This window comes from Hordeum vulgare, chromosome 6H (assembly GCF_904849725.1).
Source record: "Hordeum vulgare subsp. vulgare chromosome 6H, MorexV3_pseudomolecules_assembly, whole genome shotgun sequence".
In the NCBI taxonomy this organism is placed as follows: Eukaryota; Viridiplantae; Streptophyta; class Magnoliopsida; order Poales; family Poaceae; genus Hordeum; species Hordeum vulgare.
Window position 1 is genome coordinate 345,185,145 of NC_058523.1, and position 8,966 is coordinate 345,194,110.

At 45.6% G+C, this 8,966-nt stretch overlaps 1 protein-coding gene across 1 annotated transcript; it reads right to left on the minus strand.

The window, feature by feature from the left end:
- Positions 1-847: 847 nt before the first annotated feature.
- LOC123404047 (nicotinamidase 1) lies at positions 848-3,042 on the minus strand. The gene is made up of 5 exons (XM_045097961.1): positions 2,827-3,042; positions 2,256-2,439; positions 1,935-2,068; positions 1,663-1,848; positions 848-1,107 (listed from the first exon to the last, which is right to left on the minus strand). Exons 1-5 carry the CDS (start codon positions 2,983-2,985, stop codon positions 1,027-1,029), a joined length of 744 nt encoding a protein of 247 aa, XP_044953896.1. The 5' UTR covers positions 2,986-3,042; the 3' UTR covers positions 848-1,026.
- Positions 3,043-8,966: the final 5,924 nt, after the last annotated feature.

Sequence of the window (8,966 nt, forward strand, 5' to 3'; positions counted from 1 at the left end):
TAAATGATATCCTCGTGTTACAGTATCTGAAGTTCTGAATCAAGGATGTACGAACATGCATGCATGCATACATATAGACATATTGCACATCTATATGTGGACATGATTATTTAAAAAAATATCAAAAGAGGACGAGGATGGGATGAGTAATACATGAGGACATCAAACATGTGTAAAAAAATGCTGAATTTTAGGTCGGCTTGTGTATCCAATGGGTCACTGAGGTCAGAAAATTCTAATGAAATGGGTCGATTCATGGCCTCGTATATTGACCTTGGGGCCACCGGGCCAGTTCCAAGGCCAGGTCCGGGTCCACCCATTCCCGTTTTGAGTTCAGATACTACTATGCACAAACTTCGAACCAGGAATATACTTCCTCCGTTCTCAAGTACTCCCTCCATACATTAATATAAGAGCATAGTGTAGTGTAAAAAATGCTCTTTGACACTACATGTAAAAAATGATTTTATATTATGAGACAAGGAAGTATAATATAAGTCTTTTTAGAAATTACGTTAGGGGCTACATATGAATGTATGTAGACATACTTTAAAGTGTAGATTTACTTATTTTGCTTTATATGTAGTTTGTAGTGAAATCTTTAAAAATACTTGTATTTAGGGAAATACTTGTATTTAGGGACGGAGGTACTAGTATACAAACTACACGGCATCAAAACACAGGGTGGAAGCGCATACTGGAAAGTACTCCCTCCGTCCGAAAATACTTGTCCTAAAAATGCATATAATGGATGTATCTACAATTAAAATAAGTCTAGATACATTCATCTTTAGGATAAGTATTTTCGGACGGAGGTAGTAAATGCTTGTTAACCTTACTCATTGGATAATTACAGATATAACCATGCATACAGATAAAGATGCATGACCCATAGAACAGTGTCAGTGCACCAGGCGGCAGATACAGCATCTGATTATTTTACAGAGTGGATAAACAGGAGGACAACATAGAACCCTAGCACGGTCCTCCTTGCAAGACTATCTCAGACTTGATTAATGATTAGTCTTATTCTTCAAGAATTATTCTGTCAACTATCTTTGCACCCCTTGATTTGGCCATGTAAAGTCCCATGTGATGCATAAGATCCTGCATCATCATAAAAGGTTAACTTTTTTCTTTTGAAACAATAACAGGTTAACTATCACTCCATGTTTCTTTCTTTTAACGAGCAAAGAAACGCACAATATATCAAAGCAAAGTTGCCACCATTGTGTCTATGTAGTAACTTTCAGGTCAAGAGAAAACGGGCTTAACTCTACGCGTAAACACTTCGCAGCCAACAAGGCAATGTATTTTCCGTGTAAAACTAGTCCACTTCTCTTAGGCAGAACACCTCTTTGTTCTATTGCTATAAACTAAGGATCAGGTGTCCTATGTTTTTAGCACGGTATAAAATCTGGATACTAGGAATTCCGTCAAAGTCCTATGTCTTACAAAACCTAATACTAGCTAAATTACATGCTCCAGAATGTGAAAGCTATCTATTCTCATTCTGAGTCTTTCTGAAGTCTACGGTCTCACTGACCATGCATAGTACTCCCTCCGTCCCATAATAACGTAAGATGTTTTCCGACCCTACACCAGTGTGAAAAAACATCTTACATTATGGGACGGAGGAAGTATATTTTAGTTGCTGAGTACCTGTGGATGGGCCAAAGCTCCTTTGATACTCCTGGCTACTTCGACAGGGAGGTCAAATGTAGCACATCCCTCAGAATAGATCACAACATCTTCCAACGGGGGCACTCGGCCAATGTTTCTTGCAGCCAGAGTTGAACTCACAAAGTCCAGAACACAGTAGTCTGTGCATATTCCCACAACCAAAACCTGCATCAAGCAAATTCACGAGTCATATATAAATGTGATCACCCTTTCTTTTTCACCGAACACTTAAAAAGAAAGGATCCGCTTACGGTTTTGATCTGGAACTTTGCGACCCACTCGCTGAAAACATTGGACCCATCCTTCTCAAATGAAGCAAGATAACCATCAATACAGTCCTTGCGCCTCATTGTCACATTTGGATCATTCTCCAGCCACTCCAGAGCTGCATATGGCAGATTAAACTTCGTCAGAATCCAGATACGGAACGTGTTCTGTTGTCATTCTCCCGTATCAGGTTTGCCAAAACATGGATTTAGCATCCCAGTCCAGCATGAGAGACTGAACATGCTCTGCGACATAGGCTTAATAAGAGAAGTAATAATAAGGAAAGTGTGGAGCCGGTGTTTAACCTGGAACAAAGTTTTCTTCACCGGAACCGATGATGCAATGCGGGGGAAAAGGCGGCTCGGGCTTATCGGGGTAGTGGGTATCGAGGAACGCAAAGACCGGCCAGTTCCTCTGGCAGAAGACCTTGGCAAGCCTAGCAGACTCCTCCACCATCTTGTCGATCTGTTTATTCGGCGTGACAGGGGCCTGCAGACAGACGCCATCTTTTCTTATAAGCAAAGCGAGTAATAATACTTGATGCAGATTGATGATATTAATCCATGGGAGGAAGAAGGGCGGAGTGGAGATTCAAGATGGGCCATAAAGAGAAAAGAAACACGAGGCAGAGCAAGAAGTGCGTGACAAGAAGAGCCAAGAAGCAAGGTAGGAGGAAGCTGGGGGAGGCTATCTGGCCTATTCAAATCACTCGCGTCCCCATCGTAGAGCAACCAGCAAAACTCCAACTAAGCCAGCATGGTGGCATGGCATGCATCAACCGAGCTCCCGCAAGAGCCGATCAACCCCGCGCGCGCGCGCACCGATATGAGTACCTACTACTCGAAAACAGAAGAGAGGAGGGGGAGCAGAGCTCACGAGGTTCCCGGCGCCGACGGTGCAGAAGCCGTTGACGAGGTCGACGAGGACGAGCCCCGTGCCGGGCGTCAGGAGGAGGTCGGCGTCCGGCGGGCAGGGCGCCGCCGAGCGGAGCAGGTCAATCACGGCGGCGCCGCCGCCGTTGGCTTCGGACCCCATGGAGATGCGTGCGTGAAGGGAAGAAGGGGCGGTTGGTGGTTTGGGTTTGACTGGTCCCGATCAACTAGTCGTCACGGGCCCCGTTTTGTCTAAAATCTTTCTCGACTGGCACCATCCAGTTGTAAATCCGGGGAGAGGCGGTGGGTCCCGGATTGGCGAACTTAGTCAAACCAACATCCAAAAGATAAGAAGGGAAATTCATTCGTCCACCCGGGTGAACTGATTTGATAAAAAAAAAAATGTGGCTACGCGCGGATATGAGCGAACAGACCCTGGAGAAAACAACTATACGGCCTACATCAAGGAGTGGTTGGACTTGGAGTGAGTGAGAAAGGCAAAATTGACAAAAATGACCCCTGGGGAAAGAACTCACGGAGTGACTCATCGGGGGAAATATTTCACCGGCCTGACCCTTTTGTGTGGCGCCCGACACCTAGGCGGCACACTACACTGTGTGACGCCTAGCCGTTCGGCGCCACACCCCCCGACCACCTGGCAGGGAGGGCCCACCCCCCAGGCAGTGTGACGCCTAAGCCTCAGGCGTACAATGTGTGACGCCTAGCGCTTAGGCGCCACACATTGACTTAACTGGCCACGGGCCAGCCCCCCTCCCCACCCCTCCTCATTCCCCTCCCCCAGCCCCCTCTCCCAGCCACTGCCCCCTCCCTCAAATCCTTCTCTAAATCACCAAATCTGAAGGTTTGGACTTGGAGTGAGTGAGAAGGCGCTGAGCTGATTTGCGGTGGATTGACACGCGATTGAGCCGGTATATCATTGAGTTACAAAGTTCAACGGAAACATCTCCTCCCCTAAAAACATATCGTTAAAAATCCTGAAATAAATTCAGAAATAATGCGAGCATCAGAATTTAAATTCTGGTGAAATGGGATATCACCGTTCCTTTAACCATCCAATTACATGTTGATTTTGCAGTTTAGGTTTACTTTTGAGACCAACGTATCATGTCGATTGGGTGCACGACGCATCACACCATTGTTATCTATCACAATGATCTCACACACAACTCATGTTATGTAAGTAACCCCTTAATCGGGATGGATCGGCGACGAAAGACATTTGTGTTTATGCAAGTGTGGGTTTACTTTTTACACACGCTGCAAACACACACTGCCGATGAGGTGGCAAGATTTTAAGGTACTGGACACCGATTATATAGTGGAAGGCCTTACAACATCCACGACCGGACCCCTCATACCCCCCTCAAGCGCCCGGAAAGATCGTTCGACGACGAAATTTCGACCCAACCGGACCTCTCAAATCGGTCTCAAACGCCCGGGCTGACCCGCACCCGTCATATCCAGCCCAAATATGGAAAGGATATGGAGAAGCTCGGGCACGCCCGCCACGTCGGATCCAACATCCTGACCCCATGACAAATTGCACCATATCCACCCCGCAGAATTGGCGGATCCTCGCGTCGTCCGTCTCGCAGCTCCGTCGCCGTTCGTAGCCTCTGCCTCGCGAGCTTCGTCGGAGGAGTCTTTTGTCTCCTCCTCGTCGCGGAGGACGTCGCCGTCGGCCCGGAAGACACCGCGGTACGTCCGACAACTCTCTGGCTCTGTCTTGTGCTGGATGTATTCGATATAGTGTCTGATCGATTTTTTTGGTCAAATTTTTAGGGAAAACGATGGATTCCGATGGTCTGTCCGTCGACGAGTATGGACCGACGGAGCTTGATCAAGTGATTCAAGATGAGTTCTTTGATTCATCGAATTCAGACGAAGAAGTGGACATGATCATGCTCATGACCATGCAAGACGAAATGGACAGACAAGCGAAGCATATTCTCAATTTCAAGGGCTCAATCAAAGGAAGAAGAGTGATCAATCGGGATAGGGTATCCGGAGCAAAGCTACTCGAGAAGGATTAATTTGCTCCAAACCCAACTTTTCGACATGATCCATGGTTTCGTCATCTTTTTTGTTGAGTAAATAGGCAATTTTTCGATTAAATTAATCCATGAAATAATCAGTGTCATGGCATTGACTAGATTACTGACATACTGATTACAAACCAGATTAGCATGTACTACACATATAGTAGAAATATCTACGCATATAACTAGTACTGCTAAGACTGAAATACGCAGGAGTGGGATAAACGAGTTGTACCCTCCAATCGTCCAGTTGGCCCTAGCAGCAGCAGTGGCAGCGGCATCATCCTCGGCCGCCTTCTTGTCGGCTTCGGCCTTCTCGAGGGCGAGACGGTCGGAGTCAGTTGGTGGAGACATGGTGATGACAAAGATGGCGCAGACATAGAAGAAGCAGTCGAACGAAGGCAAGCAGTCGCGTAGTTGCTCCCCAAAAACCTAATCGCCCCTCTCCTGTACAGGATCCGGAGAGGCGGGGTTTCGGAGGCCTGATCTCCCATCGACTGTATACACGGTGAATGGGACGGAGTCGCCGACGGTAGCACCAGCAAAAGGGAACAATCACGTGAAGGCAGATGTGATATGATCTCGTGACGACTAGGGTTGGCAGGAGCCTTGCTTATGTAGGCGCGACCGGGTAGAGAGACGTGGACGGAACCCATGTCTGAGTGGGTAACAACCCACGATCCAATGTCTCAGATCATGGCGTGTCCGTTATGTATTCTCCATTCGTGACCGATAAAAATAAGCGCGTAGGTATGAGCTCGGTTTGGCTCAACCCTGCAACCCGCAACGCATCATGAAGAAGCATGGCGTGGCGAGGCGGGCGGCGGAGGAGGAGTGCGCGAGGGCCTCTTCTCTTCTTAATCTCTAATAGCATATGGAAGAGAGACCCTTATAAAGAGGTCCAACTCCTTCTCCACTAGCAAGGTGGGACTGAACTTCCCACCACCCCTTTTCATGCCAACACCTATATGGGCCCTTAGAGATATTTTGAAATTGTCTTATGGGCCCTAAGCCCATCTCATGTTTCAACAATTCCCCACCATATCTCAAGGGCACATTATGTCTTCTTGTTCCAATCACTATTTTGATATACCGGCATTTCAGTGAAGACTTGTTAAGGTTGAGATTCACCTAGAACAAGTAGCTACACTCCTTCACAACTGAACAATGGACTATGCCTTGAATTGTCAGTTTGGCGTAAAGAAGTTTGACCACAAGTCTTATTAGTACTAGGACTAAAGGCTGGCCCCTTGGATGGAGCATATTGGCCACACTCTTGGCATTCATGAGCTTACTAGAAATCACCCCAATCTCATAGACCATCACTAGCAGTCGGGCTCATATAGGTGTGTTCTTCCAAAGATCACTCTGTAGGACAACATCTTGCTTACACATAAGCTTTAGAACACATTAAGGCAGTGGTCATCCTACCGTACAGTATCCAAGAGTAATGCATCTCCAACAGAGTGGGTTAGTAAAGTTACTCTCCTTAGTTCACCACTGGCTTATTTTCCCACGTCCTACTTCACAGGATCTCCGATCACATAGGTTGGGTTACTACCATGGCAGCTCATGTGGGTCTCATACCCATATCCCTCGATGCATTATCTATCACAACACGTGATAGTCCTTTAGCAAAGGGATCTGCCAGATTCTTAGCCGTTTGGATGTAATCCAACGCTATCACTCCGGAGCTTCTTAAATGTTTGACAACTTTCAAGATCATTCTTATATGTTTGTTGGACTTCATGTTGTTCTTCAAACTCTTTACTTTGACAATATCTGTCTGATTATCACAGTTCATAAGGATAGCCAGAACCGGCTTCTCAACCACACACAAGTCCATCAAAAGACCTCGAAGAAATTCTGCTTCGACACCAGATGTGTCTAATGCTCTTAATTTTGCTTCCATTGTCGATCTCATTAAGATCATTTGCTTGCAAGACTTCCAGGAAACAACACCACCTCCAAGGGTAAACATATATGAAAGGACATATGCTCCCTTGGTGATTTTGATAATTCATGACAACATACATTGCCTCTTGGACTAACACTTTTACCTAGATATTTCTGGTTTAGTCCATGAAGAGCTATGGCTAAAGGTTTATGTGGAGACACCCATGGATGCAAGAAAGGAATAATATTGGCTCAAGCTTCAAGCTAGAAGACTCTTCATTTTATATTTGTGAGAAATTACTTTTGAGTCCATAGGAAAGCCAATACTATTAAAAGGGGGTGAGGTAGTAAAATGAACTGATTGCTCAAATGCTCAAAGTTAGCCACCAAAACACTTAGTTATTTTCCCCACATATCCACTCTGTCAAGTTCCACATATACAAATTCGGTGTAACCAACATTGTCACATAGGACCCACCGAGTTTGAACCTAAGACAGAACCCTAGCCATTCCCACAAAATCGGTCCAACCGAAACTGCATCGGTGCTATCGAGTTTGGGTGACCAACATGCTGTTGCCAAGATACACAAAATCGGAATTTGCGAGTTTGAGTATCGGTGCCACCGAGTTTGGCCATTTAACTGTGAGTCACCTTTTCGGTGCCACCGATTTTGGCCATCTGATCGTTAGTCACCTTTTCGGTGCCACCGAGTTCTATATATCGGTCTCACCGAGATTCAAAAGTTCACACCTTTGAGCTAATCGGTACCACCGAGTTGTCCACTTCAGTGTCACCGAGTTTGCACTTTTGTGTGTAACAGTTGGGTTTTGGCTACTGCCTATATATATACCCCTTCACCCACCTCTCATTCGTGGGAGAAGCACACACACTTCATTTCCAGATCCATTTTCTGAGAGAGAACCACCTACTCATGTGTTGAGACAAAGATATTCCAATCCAATCATTTGAAACTTGATCTCTAGCCTCCCCAAACTGCTTTCCAACAAATCAAACTCTCCTAACTATGCATATTTGTGTGAGAGAGATTTGTGTTGAGGAGACTATCTTTAGAAGCACAAGAGCAAGGAGTTCATTGATCTACCCCATCTATTATCTTTTGGAGGGTGGTGCCTCCTAGATTGGTTAGGTGTCGCTTGGGAGCCTCCTACTTCGTGTTGTGGAGTTGAACCAAGAAGTTTGTAAGGGCAATGAGATCGCCTACTTCGTGAAGATCTACCATGAGTAAGGCTAGTCCTCCGTGGACGTAAGCCGTGGTGGGATAGACAAGGCCGCTTCTTTGTGGACCCTCTGTGGGTGGAGCCCTCCGTGGACTCTCGCAGCCGTTACCCTCCGTGGGTTGAAGTCTCCACTAACATAGATGTACGATAGCGCCACCTATCGGAACCATGCCAAAAATCACTGTGTCAACCCTCGTGTTTGATCTTCTAAACTCTACTCCTTTACATGTGCAAAGTCTTTACTTTTCCGCTGCCATATATGTTTACTAGCATGTGTAGGGTGCTCTAGACTTGTTATAATTGCTAGATTTCCGTCTTCCTAGAAATTGGGTTAGGCTAGAAATTTTATCTTGACAAGTAGTCTATTCACCCCCTCTAGACACATCTTCTATCGACCCCTCAATATACCCAGTAGTGGCCTTCATCTCATCACCATCAGAGATCCAATTCGCATCACTGTACCCTTCAAGTACCGCCGGGTATCCTGTATAGTGAAGTCTGTGGTTCATAGTACCTTTCAGATAGCACATAATTCTTTCAACAACATGCCAATGAACATCACCTGGATTGGGAACAAATTGGCCCAGTTTGCCCACATCAAACGCGATGTTAGGCCTCGTTGCGCTAGCTAGATACATAAGTGAACCAATAATTTGAGAGTATCTCAATTGATCTTTAGTTGTGTATGTGAACTTTTGAACCAGTACACTGGGATCATATGGTGTTTGAGAAATTTTGCAGTCCGAATATCCAAAGTGACTCAAAATCTTCTCAACATAGTGGGATTGCAGGAGTGTAATCCCACCCTCATCATCTCTCAAAAGCTTGATGTTCAAGATAACATCAGCCACCCAATGTCCTTAATCTCAAAGTTTTGAGATAGAAAAGACTTAACCTCCTCAATCACTTTGAGGTTGGTTCCAAATATGAGTATGTCATCAACATACAA